General features: G+C 54.1%; 2 protein-coding genes across 2 annotated transcripts; one reads left to right on the plus strand and one right to left on the minus strand.

The window, feature by feature from the left end:
- Positions 1 to 325: 325 nt before the first annotated feature.
- On the plus strand, positions 326 to 4,041 carry LRRC61 (leucine rich repeat containing 61). The gene is made up of 2 exons (XM_066626894.1): positions 326 to 377; positions 1,891 to 4,041. Exon 2 carries the CDS (start codon positions 2,118 to 2,120, stop codon positions 2,910 to 2,912), a length of 795 nt encoding a protein of 264 aa, XP_066482991.1. The 5' UTR covers positions 326 to 377; positions 1,891 to 2,117; the 3' UTR covers positions 2,913 to 4,041.
- Positions 4,042 to 7,311: 3,270 nt separating this feature from the next.
- RARRES2 (retinoic acid receptor responder 2) lies at positions 7,312 to 15,699 on the minus strand. The gene is made up of 5 exons (XM_066626895.1): positions 15,538 to 15,699; positions 14,185 to 14,289; positions 13,462 to 13,566; positions 9,637 to 9,780; positions 7,312 to 7,475 (listed from the first exon to the last, which is right to left on the minus strand). The coding sequence occupies exons 1-4, from the start codon at positions 15,697 to 15,699 to the stop codon at positions 9,667 to 9,669; spliced, it is 486 nt and encodes a 161-aa protein (XP_066482992.1). The 3' UTR covers positions 7,312 to 7,475; positions 9,637 to 9,666.
- Between the last annotated feature and the right edge of the window lie 399 nt (positions 15,700 to 16,098).

A 16,098-nucleotide genomic window follows, 5' to 3' on the forward strand; every position in this document is an offset into this window, starting at 1 on the left:
GTTTCAGGAGCAATCCCAAGATTGTGCTGGACCGGTGTTAGTTGCTTACACTTGTGTGGGAGTGTTGCATGTGTGCTGTAAGGCAAACCTGCAGCGACTCCAGAGTCGGAGAGGGTGACACAAGGACGTGTGCTGGCCTCCCCCTGCCAAAGCAAACCCTGGGAGAGGTGAGGTTGCCAGCACAGAGTCTAGGGAGGGCAGGGCAGGGCTGGAGAAAGGGTGGGTGGCGGGCAGGAGGGGGCTGGGCCAGGATGTGGCCCTTAGGCTGGATCCCAACCCCCCCCTCCGCCCAGGAGGCCTAGCCTAGTGTTGGTCTGCTCGGATCTGCACCGCCTCTGGGTGGCACAGAGCGTTCGAGCTGCTGCCTCATCACCGGGGTAAGAGGAACTCGGGGGCGTAGTTGGAGGGGGGCGAGGAGCGGGGCGTGCAAGTAGCCCCTCCCTTCGGAGCCATTGCTGGCGGGGGGAGCAAAACGGCGCCGTACGGGGGAATGGCTCGGAGGGGGGGCGCTTGCCCGCCCCCTCCACCTACGCCACCGGGGGAACTGGTTTTCCCCGTCCCAAGCCGCGCCGCGGCCAGCACCAGCCCTGCGCGGGCTGCAGCGGGCAGCCGGCCTGCTCTTCGCGGCGCGAACTGGGCCGGGGCTGCGCTTCAGGGATCGACGCGCCCTCTGCGGAGCCGCTGATCCCAGCCAGCTTCCTGCGAGGCGCCGCGGAGGGTGCTGCGGGGGGCCCTGGTCCGTGCCGCCACCGGCTGCACCCGCCGGGTCTTCTCGCGCGCCGCCGCCGCCGCCGCCGCCTCCTGGTCCGCCAGGGAGCTCCGCGGCCCCGTGACGCCGCCCCCGGGTCTGGGTCCGGCAGGCGCGGGGGAGCCTCCCCGAAGCGCCCTCGCCCTCCTCCCGACACCCGCTCCCCTGCCGCGGGTCCAGGGACGGCGCCCAGACAGCCCTCCTCGGCCCCACCGGCCACGCGGGGGGGGGCCGCGCGTGGCCCGCAGCGAGGCGGCTCCGCGCAGGCGCTCGCCACGGCAACCGGCTGCCCTGGAGACGGCGAGCCGGCCGACGGGCGGGTGGGCGGCCGCTCCGGGCGTGCGGCAGGGGGGGCGCGCCCCGGGAGTGCGGCGGGGTGCGCGCGCCCCGGGAGAGAGCAACGCCCAGCCGCGGAAGAGCATCGCGGGGGGAGGTCCTGCACCCCGCGGAGGAAGGCCCGGCGCTGGGAGTCCTCGAGGGAGAGCCCGCGTCGCAGCTGGAGGCTGCACGACCCCTCGCGGCTGGGCCTCTCCTCCGTCGGTCCGGTCAGTCCCCCCTGCAAGTCCTTCAGGTGCCGTCGGCACATCTGGTGACAGGGAGTTCCACAGGCCTGCGTTGCGCGCGGCTTGAGGGTGCCTGGGTGCCTCCCTCGGCACAGCGCTTTTCGAAGGACTCTGGCGGGGGCTTTGCCTCCCCTGCCCCCACCCCCGCACGCCCGGCCACAGACCAGTGACACCATGGACCAAGAAACATTTCCTTGTGTCCTCCCTCTCCCGCCACTGGGTTTAGTGGCGTCCCCTGGCTCTGGGTTGTGGGAGAGGGAAAGAGCAGCCCCCGTCCAACCCATGCATAATTTTATGTCTTGGAGCGCAACCCAGAGCACAGGGCCCTTGCTCCAGCTTCCAGATGTTGTAGGTGTGCCACAAAGCCCATCGTGCCGTCACAGGAGTTTGGGGGCCAGCACAAGGAGGCTCGCTGGCCTCCCCATGCAAGAGCAGAGGTCATGCCAGAGACAGGCCACCGGCAGCGGTCAGTCACTGACCTTGCATGGAATAATCTGTGGCGTGGTTGAAAGCAGTGCAGGGTGACTGGTGAGCCCATCCACTTCCTAATCCTGTGCTCTGTTCCTCCCTCTCTCCCAGGAGACCTGGTGACTGCTGCCTGCTTTCTCCAGCACAGCCCAGCTGGAGCAGAAGAGCAAGAGTGTTCCCACCAGAGGTGCAGGCTTTCACCTCCCCTTCTCCACACGTGGGCAGTAACTGCATCGGCCTTAGGAAGGGCAAGGCGACACGACTCTCAGTAAAGGCAGAGAGGCTCTTTGCAGAGGGCCCTGCCTTCTGGCTGGTGCGTGTGGCCTGTCGTGTCCAACATGGAACCACGGATGGAGAAGGGCAATGAGCCTGAGAATGTGAGGATCACCTCCCAGCTGCTGAAGGCGAGGACAGGTGAGTTTGACCTAGAGTCCATCCTGCTGCTGAAGCTGCGAGGCCTGGGTATCATGGACCTTGGCTGCCTGGGGGAGTGTGCCAGCCTGGAATGGCTGGATCTGTCAGGCAACTCCATCTCCCACCTGGGCCCCCTGTCTTCCCTGAAGGCACTGGCTGTCCTCAACCTCTCCTCCAATCGCATCACCAGCCTGGAGCCCCTCAGTGGCTGTGAGAGCCTGCAGAGCCTCAATGTGGCTGGCAACTTGTTGGGCAGCCTCCAGCAGGTGCAGAGCCTGGCTGGGCTCCGGCACCTGGAGAGCCTACGCTTCACCAACCCCATGGGGCGCCTCAGCAACCCCTTCTGTGCTGCCGTGGGGTATCGTGTCGCCGTGGCAGAGATGCTCCCTGGAGTCAAAGTGATTGATGGTGAGAGGGTTTCAGGGCGAGGCAGTGAGCTCTACCAGCTGTGCAAGGACCTTGACAACTCCCTCCAGCGTTTCTCCAGCACCAGCGGGGTGGGCAGCACTGAGCTTTCAGGCTTGAGCAAGCCCTGGGTGGAAGAGGGCTACTGGGACTTCCGCCCCGCCAGGAGGAGCTCCATTGTGGACGAAGCCTACAAGCAGTTCAGTGAAGCCCTTCAGGAATGCCAGGAACTGGGCAAAAGAGCTGATGATGCCATTTCCCAGGCCCAGCGGGCCCTGAACATTCGCCCCGACTCCAGCTCCTATGTGTTCTGACGAGCAGTTGCTGAGTAGAGTGCCTGCCAATCAGTTCTAGTCCTTGATGTTGTTGTTGTTGACCTATCTTTTCCCCAGCTCAGAGCAAACTGATCTTTACACTCTGAGGTGGATACAAGATCTTTGCTGGATTCTCCCCACACAGCAGAGTGCTGCCTGGCCCCGCTGGAAAGGGTGGAGTTCAGGCAGCCCAGTTAGAGTCTCACTGGGGCCCGTTAGCTTTCACCCTCACATAAGCCCATACATGACCTGAAGGAGAGTTGGGAGCTGGTTTTAGGTCAATAGTATAAGCAATTCTGGGTTACCCGCTGCATCCTCTGCTCATTCCTGGGCCAGCTGGGCAGCTTTCAGGCTCCGCCTGCACTTCTTAACCCAGTTTGCCAGGTTTGCGCTGTCAGCTGTTCACCTGTTTCACTCCCTGGACAGTCTTGCAAGTGGGCTGGAGGTCTCAAATGGAGAGCTTTGAAGGACTTTTTATGGTACTTTGGGAAAGCTGTGGCACCTGAATGAGTTCCAACCTGTTTGAGTTTGTAGTGTGTACGCGACTGAAGTGGGCTGGGTCACTTTTCCTTTTCCTGCACAGTTCCTGTGACTGTCTGGGTTTCCGAGTTGTGGTCATGTTCTAATACCTCACAAGTCACCCTCTCACACTCCGTCCTCCTCCATGACAATCAGAGCTGTCACCTACTTTGGATTCTCCCAGATTTCCAACTCCTGGGGTTCATGGAACACTCCACTCCTCGCATCAGTCGGGTGCTGTCCACATAAAGTTTTTCTGCTTCCTGTCTCTAGTAACTTTGGAATCAAAGAGTGCCCACAGATTCTCTTAGCAGGGAGTTGATTTGAGAGAGTTCTGGACCATATGCGTGTAAGGTACCCCCCAAAATAAAATATGAGCTGAAAGTGCTCAGAAGAGAAAAGAGAAAAGAACACAGCATCAGTGTTCTCCCTTGGACAATGCCAAAGGAGAAAATTGCGCCCCATGACTTTGAGGAAGACTGAAGGTGCCTTAAGTCTGGAGGTGGAAGATGAGCCATTACTTGGAATCTGGAATGCCACATGTCCCTGTCTAGGTTATGGTTGCATGCCCTGCTGTGCAAGTTTGCATAGTCAATAAACCTGAAGCTTCTCAGTGTAAGCCTTGGCTCCTTGGCCTTTCTGCCATCCAGAAGGTGCTGAGCTCTCTCTGTCAGGGAGTTGGTGCCTGGGCAGTACCTATGTGGTGTGCCATAGTTCATGCTATCTCATTCCACATTCAGACGTGTGTTGAGGAGATACTCTTTCCTAGCTCAGCACTCTGTCCAGTGCCCCTTCTTGACCTGTGCCAGGTTCATATGCCCTCCCTTGGAACACACAGCATTCTATACCAAAAACTGGACCCCACCAGTTTTTGAGCTCTGCAAATTTAGCACAGCTCCATCAGTGGGGCACGGGGCAAGGGAGTGGAGCAAGGGACTGCCATGGGCACTGAACTCCTGACTCCCGGTTTGGAGACCAAGCTGACCTGCTTCCTTCTGAAATATAGAATCACACCCCAACAGCTGTAGAGGTGAGCCCAGCCCACTTATTGATGGGAAGGAAGATAACTACTCCTCTGAACTCAGTGCACCCAGATATGGAGGAAGAGGTGCCACAGAGACTGGCCCTGCAGAAATGCAGCTGTGATGGTCATGCCGGGACGAGTCTTAAGGGTACAGGTTCACGTCTATTCCAAACGTTTTAGTGCCAGCCAACCTCCCTGGATTCCATCAGATCCTTCTTCTAAAATTTATACAGGTGCAGTATCTCGCATTTGAATGTGAACCAATGTGCCAAAAGCACTGACAGCGATGAATGACTCCCCCAGGCAATAGCACCCAGGCAGTCTTTCTGTGGCATCAAACACTTCTGACTAGTATCCATCTACCAGTGCAGCTAGACAGGTTGGCAGTTGGGAACGTGACCCCTACACCAGATCTCCATCCCTGAGGAAAGCGGCTATCCAACAAGAGTAGAGGTTCCCAACCTATGGTCTGCAGACCACAGGTGATCTGCAGGAGCACAGGAGGTGGCTGCGGGCTGGCAGGGCCCAGCAGTTGGCAGGTGAGCAGCACACCATGCACTAGTCACCAGCACTCAAGCCTGCCCAGCCCCTTTGGCTGCAGGCCAATTCGGCAGCTATTGGCTATGGCGCAGTGATGCCATCATGCCATCACCATGTCCTGTAGCTGCACACTTGGTGGTCCACAATGAACCTGAATGTAGGTGCGGTGGCCCATGGTCACCTGAAGGTAGGGAGCCCCTGAAGAAGAGAAGGGAGAACGGTTCTTTGAAAGACTAGGTATGAGTTGTAAACTAAAAGAGGTGGGGGTAGTAGCATGGCCTTTAATTAAGTCTTATCATGAGCAGTGAGCAGGAGTTGGACTTCACCCTTGGATTTGTCTTCCTTCCTTGAGTTTCCAGCTGAATGGTTTTGGGCTGCAATAAAGTAGCAGTGGTAGTGCATCAAAGTGACTCCTGGCACACGGGGCCCTGAAGCTGGTGGAGAGTGAAAGGCTCACCATCGTGACCTCTGGATGCAGGGAACGTCAATTCAGCCAATGTATTGCTAGGCTTCCTCTGTATGTGTTTCCCAAGAGGGCAGGCAGAGGGTGCTCTCTCCGCCTCCCCAAGACATCTGCATTGCTGTGGTAGGTGCCTCTGGAATTACATAAGAACATAACATAAGAACAGCCCCACTGGATCAGGCCATAGGCCCATCTAGTCCAGCTTCCTGTATCTCACAGCGGCCCACCAAATGCCCCAGGGAGCACACCAGATAACAAGAGACCTCATTCTGGTGCCCTTCCTTGCATCTGGTATTCTGACAAAACCCATTTCTAAAATCAGGAGGTTGCGCATACACATCATGGCTTGTGACCCGTAATGGATTTTTCCTCCAGAAACTTGTCCACTCACCTCTTAAAGGTACCCAGGCCAGATGATGTCACCACATCCTGTGGCAAGGAGTTCCACAGACCAACCACACGCTGAGTAAAGAAATATTTTCTTTTGTCTGTCCTAACCCGCCCAGCACTCAATTTTAGTGGATGTCCCCTGGTTCTGGTGTTATGTGAGAGCGTAAAGAGCATCTCTCTATCCACTCTGTCCATCCCCTGCATAATTTTGTATGTCTCAATCATGTCCCCCCTCAAGCGTCTCTTTTCTAGGCTGAAGAGGCCCAAACGCCGTAGCCTTTCCTCATAAGGAAGGTGCCCCAGCCCCGTAATCATCTTAGTCGCTCTCTTTTGCACCTTTTCCATTTCCACTATGTCTTTTTTGAGATGCGGCGACCAGAACTGGACACAATACTCCAGGTGTGGCCTTACCATAGATTTGTACAACGGCATTGTAATACTAGCCGTTTTGTTCTCAATACCCTTCCTAATGATCCCAAGCATAGAATTGGCCTTCTTCACTGCCGCCGCACATTGGGTCGACACTTTCATCGACCTGTCCACCACCACCCCAAGATCTCATTCCTGATCTGTCACAGACAGCTCACAACCCATCAGCCTATATCTAAAGTTTTGATTTTTTGCCCCAATGTGCATGACTTTACACTTACTGACATTGAAGCGCATGTGCCATTTTGTTGCCCATTCTGCCAGTCTGGAGAGATCCTTCTGGAGCCAATTCTGTCACATGAGGCAGTTTCCTAGTTTGTCTCTGTGGTTTGGCTGGTCCAGGACTTACAGCCCAGTCTTGAGCTGCCTGGCGCATGGGGCTGCCGCAGTGCCAAAATGGCTACCGCGACATCCTGAGTGCAACCAGGCAGCTGGCGGCGGCTCCTCAGAGGAAGGGGACATTCATCCCCTTCCCCCGAGTAAGGGAAGCAGCCCCGTAAGGGGGCTACTTGACGCTGCATTGGCTATTTTGCTGGTGCAGAATCAAGAAACCTCGTGTCGAACCATTAGGCCTGACAAGACATTCTCAGTTCTGCTGGTCCTTCCCCCTCCTGCCTCACTCCCCATCACATCTTCTCCCCACCCTCCAGCCACCCTGGAATGCCTCCTCCCCCATGCCCCAATATTTCTCCGCCGCCAGGCACTTGCATGGAGTGCATGGTGGTGGATCGCTGGCCTCTGACTGGCGCTGTCCCAGTGTGGCCTTGCACTGGACCAGTTCTGGTGCTGGACCGCACTAACCCCTGCAAACATGCCTTATGGCATGTTTGCAGCAGTGCACGCCAGCAGTGAGCCAGCGCGCATTGCATAAGATTGGCCTTTAGACCAGAGCATGCAGCCAGTCTCTGCGTGCTTGGATTGCCCCCCCAACAGGTTGTCATGGTAGAAGGGAACATGCAGTCACATTTGGAAAGACAGGCAGATAGACCCTTCCAAAACCACCAGCCCTCTTTGAAATAATGAAGCAGGCTGAGTATGAAGACTCCACTTGTATTGGTATTCAGGGGAAAAAAGACAGATCACAAGGAAGCTGGCTTAGAGAGCAGCCCTGGGAGCAGTGACTTCAGTCTTGTGGCATCAGGCTCCAGATGTGGAGAGTGGTCTGCTTGTTGACATCAGGAGGACAGCAACCTGTTGACTGTTGGAGAAGAGCCCGTTAAATGGGAGCCTGATCTAGGTTGGAAGGGGAGAGGAGATGGCTTTAATTGGTGGAGATTCTGGAGGGATTTGGACCTTCCTGTTGGTTTTGTTTCTGGAGTGTATCTGTGGACCTCCCTGCACCATCACAGCTAGAGAGTGCTTCCCCAGCATGCCCAGAAATGAAGAGGGACTCTGGGGAAATGACCAGGCAGGAGTGTGCCATAGAGACAGTTAGGTGGAGCGGCCTGGGTTACATTGGTGCCAAAACAACCTCTCCATCATTCAAAGCATTTCTGTCAGGTAGTCTGTCAAACCAAGAGCTGATCATTATCACTGTTAATAAATAGTTATATACGGTACTGCTTTTCAGTAGAGACGTTTGCAAACCTTTTGAAAACCTACATGCAAAGATAGCCCCGTTGCCCCATCACTCTTTTCTGCTTAGAAATCTGTTTGCCTTAGAATGGTCTTCCTGCAGTTTGTGGCCATTGCTTCTTGCTCTTGCAGCATGGACAGGAGGGAACAGTTCTTCTCCACCCTCCTTTTAAATCCTTTTCCACCATCGGCTTCCTTCCCTCCCAACACTCCCAACACATAGGGCCAAACTACCTGTTGCAATAATGACTAGTTTGACTTGGAATGTTTATTTTTTCTAAAAGGCTGACTAGCAGTCAGGGGCTGGGGGGGTTGGGCAGTCAGGATTGGGACCATGCATTTGGGAAGGGGGTATTTAACCCTTTCCTGCCACACCACCATCCCAATGGAAAGCTTGTCCTCAAAGCTGTTGGGCCCAAGGGAAAGCTCTCATGGGGCCCAAAGGGAGATTTCCCGCAGGGCTAAGAGCAGCTTTGGTGGGGCAATTTCAGTCAGGACTGGCATGTCAGGAAAGTGTTTTGGCTCTCCTTCCCTGCGTGCCTGGAGCTAGTCCTCGCAGACACATGCAGAACCTTAATTTCATATGAACACAAGGCGAGCCTCAAACCCATCATGGTCTTCCCAGGTCTCCTCTGAGCCCTTTCCAGCTAATCAGCATCCCCCTTAAACTGGAAGTGCCCAGAAATGAACATGGTTTCATTCGTTCTGAGTCCAGTGAGGGTGCCTGGGGGTTAGCTGGTTGGTGTGTTTCTTCCAGTGGCCCATCTTCAAGGTGCCCGTCACAAAACTGCTCTTGATAGATCCTGTCCTGCTCAGTTCTGCTCTATCCTTCACCACCCAAATCCAATCTGTATAAAATGTCTCCTTTCATCATTTATTTCTGGCAAAATAGCTGTTTTGCCACAGAAAGAACCTTCTGTTTAATAAAGAAACCAAAAATTAAAGCCCACCCAACTCAGTGGACAGACTACTTAAATGGCAACAAAGGGAGAAGTCATCCCAGTTATCCCCCAATTCAGCTACAGATGCGAGGAGGAGCCTCCCAGGAAAAGAAGCAGGAGTCCTTTCCTTGATGAGAACGGCTTCTGAGAAGGGTCATTGCTGGATAATGCCATACTGTGCTAAGGGCCAAAGTGGACCATGGTTTCAATTCTGCTTCTGGTGGCTCAGCACTGCTATGGGACTTAAGCATGGAAGTGGCCACAGACATATGGCTCCGGATGAGCCTCCAGGCCCAGCACTGACAGAGGCAACCTTGGAGCTTCTAGAACCCACACGCTGATGCTCGGGCAGCTACCTCTGCAGCCTATCCCTCTGCAGTCCAGAAGAAACAAGTTCCCTCTCCACCCACTACCATGAAACGATGCTGGGACACAGCCATGCATGTCTGCAACACCCAGCCCATCTCTGGGCCACATGTTCCTCCAGAAGCCCAGGCAAGGCCGACTCAAGATCTCCTGGGGCCTGTGGTGTGTTAAATGCTGCCCCCTTTCACTGGTGATGCACTGGCCTTGGCTCCTCCTACTCCTTGTATTGACAGTCTAGCACACCACGCTTCACTCTACACTTTCTCTTGAGTTCCATGCCCCTCATCCTTTTCCAGTACAGAGAATGGGAGGAGGAGCATCAGTGGAGGTGAGTGGGTGGACAGAGGTGGGTTGTCCTCCAGTTGTTACCTGCTGCCTGAGGCAAGAACCTCAGTTGGCCTCATGGATGGGCCAGCCCTGACTCTGGGAAATGCCTCCACCTGGAGAGGGGTCATAGCTCTATTGCAAAGCACTTACCATGCAGACCTCTCCTGTGAGGAGCACACCTCAGCGGGAGGCCATTGGAAGTCCCTTGGAAAAGGCAAACACGCCAGGCTGGTAGTGTCCTTCATTTGCCGCCCTGACGGCCTCACAGTCGTGGTCCTGCTTCCTCTTCACCTCCTGCAAGGGCGACCACAAAGACATGGGGGGAGATGAGTTCACAATCTGAAGGGGAAGAGTTTATTGACACAGCTCACTCTTTGCGAGGACAGGCTCCCAAAGGGACTTGTCAATTAAACAATAGTAAAAAGTACAATTAAATGGGGTGGGGTTTGTGGAAGCCTTGGAAGGGGGCAGGAGGTGCTGCCATGGAGCTGGGAGCAGACTGATGCGATCAAGACTGCCAGCCCCCAAAAGCAGTCAGTCCCTGGCTCTGCTGAGTCTTCGGGCCCCGACCAGGGCTACTGTCAGGAGTGGGCCAGACCAGGGCCACCAAACGGCCCGAGTGGCTGGGCCAACCCTGAGATTCAGCACTGCTGGCAGCATCCGCTGCACCATCAGGGTCAGGTGTGGGGTGGGGGCCAGGGCAGGGCTTCCAGCAGCCTGATGCCAGCACCATTCCTGGCAGTTACGCAGATGGATTTGGAGGTCGAGCACTTGGAAAGATGTCTGTGTGATGTTCCCTGGAGAAGGAAGCCATTTGCATTTCAGAAAACAAAGGCTTGGGGACGTAAAGAAAGTAAAAGACGTGGGAACCATGAAAACACGTGTCTGGTGGAAATAAAACCGAGGCCACTGGCTCAGCCACATCCTGCCCCATCCCCAACCTTCCTGCAGCTTGCAGCAGACCAGATAGCCATCACCAGGCTCTACCATGAATGGAGAGCTGTCTCCTCACCAGGGAGCACCAGACACTCCTGGCACAACCCCACCCAGCTGGAAGGCATCAGAAGTCAGCAGGGCAGGTCCATCCAAGGCCTAGGGGTGCAGCTTACCAGACAGAGGAGGCAACTTTTCATTTGGAACACTTATGCCCCACCTTTCTTCCACATGGTGGGAGTCCAATGCAACACAACAGACACATTAATGTACAATCATAAGATTTCACAGGAAAGCTTGTAACCAGGGGCACATAAACCCAGTGGGAGAGGAAGGCACCCACTCTGGGGGAACGAAGGGAATCTGTGAGCACTGGGACCTTTGTCCTTGACAAGACTTAAACGTTCCCCCTTCTTGGCATCTCTGTCTTATTGGCCTCGTCCCGGGACACACACACACACATAAGAACAGCCCTGCTGGATCAGGCTATAAGCCCATCTAGTCCAGCTTCCTGTATCTCACAGCGGCCCACCAAATGCCCCAGGGAGCACACCAGATAACAAGAGACCTCATTCTGGTGACCACCCTTGCATCTGGCATTCTGACATTGCCCATTTCTAAAATCAGGAGGTTGTACATACACATCATGGCTTGTAACCCGTAATGGATTTTTTCTCCAGAAACTTGTCCAATCCCCTTTTAAAGGCGTCCAGGCCAGACACCATCACCACATGCTGTGGCAAGGAGTTCAACAGACCAGCCACACACTGAGTAAAGAAATATTTTCTTTTGTCTGTCCTAACTCTCCCAACACTCAATTTTAGTGGATGTCCCCTGGTTCTGGTGTTATGTGAGAGTGTAAAGAGCATCTTTCTATCCACTCTGTCCATCCCCTGCATAATTTTGTATGTCTCAATCATGTCCCCCCTCAGGCATCTCTTTTCTAGGCTGAAGAGGCCCAAACGCCATAGCCTTTCCTCATAAGGAAGGTGCCCCAGCCCAGTAATCATCTTAGTCGCTCTCTTTTGCACCTTTTCCATTTCCACTATTTTGAGGTGCGGTGACCAAAACTGGACACAATACTCCAGGTGTGGCCTTACCGTTGATTTGTACAACAGCATTATAATATTAGCCGTTTTGTTCTCAATACCTTTTCTAATGATCCCAAGCATAGAATTGGCCTTCTTCACTGCCGCCGCACATCGGGTCGACACTTTCATCGACCTGTCCACCACCACCCCAAGATCTCATTCCTGATCTGTCACAGACAGCTCACAACCCATCAGCCTATATCTAAAGTTTTGATTTTTTGCCCCAATGTGCATGACTTTACACTTACTGACATTGAAGTGCATGTGCCATTTTGTTGCCCATTCTGCCAGTCTGGAGAGATCCTTCTGGAGCCAATTCTGTCACATGAGGCAGTTTCCTAGTTTGTCTCTGTGGTTTGGCTGGTCCAGGACTTCAGCCCAGTCTTGAGCTGCCTGGTGCATGGGGCTGCCGCAGTGCCAAAATGGCTACCGCGACATCCTGAGTGCAACCAGGCAGCTGGCGGCGGCTCCTCAGAGGAAGGGGACATTCATCCCCTTCCCCCGAGTAAGGGAAGCAGCCCCGTAAGGGGGCTACTTGACGCTGCATTGGCTATTTTGCTGGTGCAGAATCAAGAAACCTCGTGTCGAACCATTAGGCCTGACAAGACACTTTCATCGACCTGTCCACCACCACCCCAAGATCTCATTCCTGATCTGTCACAGACAGCTCAGAACCCATCAGCCTATATGTAAAGCTTTGATTTTTTGCCCCAATGTGCATGACCTTACATGTACTGACACTGAAGCGTATCTGCCATTTTGCTGCCCATTCTGCCAGTCTGGAGAGATCCTTTTGGAGCTCCTCACAATCACTTCTGGTCTTTACCACTCGGAAAAGTTTGGTGTCATCTGTAAACTTAGCCACCTAACTGCTCAACCCTGTCCCCAGGTCATTTATGAAGAGGTTGAAGAGCACTGGTCCCAGGACAGATTCTTGGGGCACACTGCTTTTCACCTCTCTCCATTGTGAAAATTGCCCATTGACACCCACTCGCTGTTTCCTGGTCTTCAACCAGGTCTCAGTCCAGGAGAGGACCTGCCCTCTAATTCCCTGACTGTGGAGTTTTTTCAGTAGCCTTTGGTGAGGGACCGTGTCGAACGCCTTCTGAAAGTCCAGATATATAATGTCCACGGGTTCTCCCACATCCACATGCCTGTTCACCTTTTCAAAGAATTCTAAAAGGTTCGTGAGGCAAGACTTACCCTTACAGAAGCCATGTTGATTCTCCCTCAGCAAGGCCTGTTCGTCTATGTGTTTTGAGATCCTATCTTTGATGAGGCATTCCACCATCTTACCCAGTATAGATGTTAGGCTGACCGGCCTATAGTTTCCCAGGTCCCCCCTCTTTCCCTTTTTAAAGATAGGCGTGACATTTGCTATCCTCCAATCTTCTGGCACCGTGGCCGTTTTGAGGGACAAGTTGCATATTTTAGTCAAGAGATCAGCAACTTCATTTTTCAATTCCTTAATAACTCTTGGGTGGATGCCATCAGGGCCCGGAGGCTTATTGATCTTTAATTTATCAATGAGGTCTGAAACATCTTCTCTTTTAACCTCTATCTGACTTAATTCCTCAGTCAGGAGGGGCCGTTCAGGCACCAGTATTTGCCCGAGGTCTTCTGCCGTGAAGACAGATGCAAAGAACTCATTTAATTTCTCTGCCATCTCTAAGTCTCCCTTTATCTCCCCTTTCCCTCCCTCACCATCCAGAGGGCCAAGCGCTTCTCTGGTGGGTTTCCTGCTTCTAACATATTTGAAGAAGCTTTTATTATTCCCCTTAATGCTGCTGGCCATGCGTTCCTCATAGTCTCGCTTGGCCTCCCCTATCACCTTCTTACATTTCCTTTGCCACAGTTTGTGTTCCTTTTCTTTCTCCTCATTAGGGCAGGCAGGACCCACATTGGTGCCACCAGGGGAGACCAGTATGGGGGATGGAAGGAAATGCCCCACCTGGAAGATTGGGCTCTGCTCCGACAGGCAACGCAACGATTTGTCCAGCACATTTGCAGGGTTGTTGGAATCAAACTTGAAACAAGCCAGGCACAGCTGCTTCCTCTGGGCAGAGAGAGAGAGAAAGTGACACACACACAGAGAGATTGCTTAAGTCTGTTTTTGCATTTTCCAAACTGGTAAACAGACAGAAAACCAAGGTCAAACTGCACAGCCACATCCATTTTCTGCGCCATCATGCAGGCATTGCTGCGTGAGGTGACCACTTCAGTTTGCTTCATCAATGGACCAGCCATGGGTGGGCTTGATGGCCTCCGATCTGATCTAGCAGGGCTCTTCTTCTCTGCTAGCCTCTTCCGTCAGACCCCCACCCCCCTTTGCAGAAAGGCCCTGATGTGAATGGCCAGCCTGTCCTTGTCCTTGTTTGGACTGAGGCACCTGGAGTGCTGAGACTGCAAACACTGCAAGGGCAGGGCTGGACATACAATACCATTGAGAAATGGGACCCCTCAGAGTCAGCGCTGCCCACAACCCCACCATTTGGTTGAGCATCACTGCTCTGAGGAACAGGCCACAGAAGCATTCATGGACTAGCTTTCTGCAGGCTTCATGCCCATTGGCTTACCACATGTGAAATTAAGAAAAACAAGCTCATTTCACTTTTTTTAAAAGGGATCCTGCAGGGGATAAAGACAATGTGTCCCACCCCCCAGCCCGGCTCACCCCTCCTGGCTTGATTCGGCAGTTCTGGGTCTCCCGCTGCTGCTTCCTGCAGAAAGTCTGGATAAGATGAACCTGCAGCTGGACAAAGGTGCCCATCGGGAATTCCTGCAGCAAGACAAATGCAAGGGTCCATGAGCAGGAGTGGCCATGGCCTGCTCAGGCCATGGCAGGATGTGCCCCTGCCAGAGGGCCATGAAGGGGTGCCTGTCCTGTCTGGTAGCCCACAGGGGCCTTCTTCACGCAGAGCACTGAGTCAGCTGTCTTCCCAGCATGCACTGGGTGACAGGCGGGGATGACAACATTTGCATCCCCTGCTTCAGTGACCTCCACCACTGCTTCTTCCCAGGCACAAGGCTGGGTCCAAGAGCACCAAGTCATGACCTTGACCCTCATCAGAAGCAGGAAGAGGTACCATCTCCACCTCAGCAGATCTCCTAAGCAGAAGGGCCCAATTGCTCCCCCCTCCTTCATTCCATTCACGTTAATAGAGGAGTTAATGCCTCCCTCCCACCCTGGAAAACAAAATCCAGTTCCTTTCATCCTTGGCCATTGGGAAAGTAGAAATTAAAACTGAAATCTAGTCCTTAATTGAAGCACTCTATTGCAAAGAGAAAAGAATGTTTTTGAAACTAAGCGATGTCAGAAAGCCATGGGGGAAGGGGCTGTGGGGCACACAACTTGGAGATGCAGAGCAATCAACTGAGGACAGTGCAGGTGCCCCAGCCCTGCCAGCAGCTGCCCCACAGAGCACTTTGCCACACTGACTGGACTGGAAGGCTGCCTAATGCTGCAATTATCTCCGAAGTCAGAAAAAGCCACCGCAACTGTTGTTCCATTTGCTTAATGAGAAAAGCTGAGGAAAGCGCCTGCTGCAGCCACCCACCCTGGACAGATCCAACAGAAAGAAGAGGTAGCAGGGAAGACTTCTGAAAATCTGGATGTGCAGGCCGTGGTGAGCATTTCCAGGGCTGATGCTCACCAGTGTGGCCACAAGTGCCATAGGCTGTGGTGGTGGCAGGGGGGAGAGTTTCTTGCTGCAGTAGTGGCAACACTGAATTCTGATTTCCTATCAATGGGATAATCCCCCCAAGGAGCATGGCATGTCCGAGTGGTGGGAGTTGCTTGGGGCCAAATCAGCCCAACTTTGTGGCCCCTAAAGAGAAACAGGCAGATCGTGATGGGAACTGATTCCAATCAAAGGCGAGATCCCCTCAGCTGTCACTGCCCACACATTGGGTGCCGCCACCACTGCTGCCACCGGTCCCAATGATGCACAGGGCCCTTGGAAGGCCAGCCCCTGACCTGGTTGACATCCAGTGCCCTGCCTGCCTGCTCCAAATTGGGCGCACTCACCACCTCCATGGCTTCGGCTACCGACTGCTCCTTGAATGCGGCCTGGACAGTGCGTCGGCTGTGGAACTCCTCCAGCACCAAGTCCAGAGCCCGTTGCTGCAGGGGTGAGTGGTGAGCAGCGGCTGAGGCCAGGAGGCCCAGTACAAGCACTAGCCCCACCATCCTCTGTTGTTCTCTACTGCGGGTCTGCCCCCCAGGCCTGGCACCTGCAAGCTCCCCTCTGTTGATCTTAGTGGGTCATTAACTGGTTTCCCTGTGAGATGCCCCAGGCAGAGGCCCCCCCCTCCTCTGCTGGTTGTTTATTGATTTATACCTAGCAGATGAATGGGAGGGCTGAGCAAAGGGCATTGGATGCAGAGGGTTTCAGCAATCTACCCCCCCCCATCCCCTGCCAAAGGAGTGGGGCACTCAAGGCAGTAGTTTCAAGTCTGGCTTCATTCAGTGGAGAGAGAGGTAGCACAGAAGGCTTCTGAAATCTGCTTAAACAGACACCCCTAGACAGGGGAGAAATCGCCAAAAGGTTCTCTCTTGCGCCCTCCAATACCTAGAACAACTCCTACT

The sequence above is a fragment of the Tiliqua scincoides genome, chromosome 5 (assembly GCF_035046505.1).
Source record: "Tiliqua scincoides isolate rTilSci1 chromosome 5, rTilSci1.hap2, whole genome shotgun sequence".
Lineage (NCBI taxonomy): Eukaryota > Metazoa > Chordata > Lepidosauria > Squamata > Scincidae > Tiliqua > Tiliqua scincoides.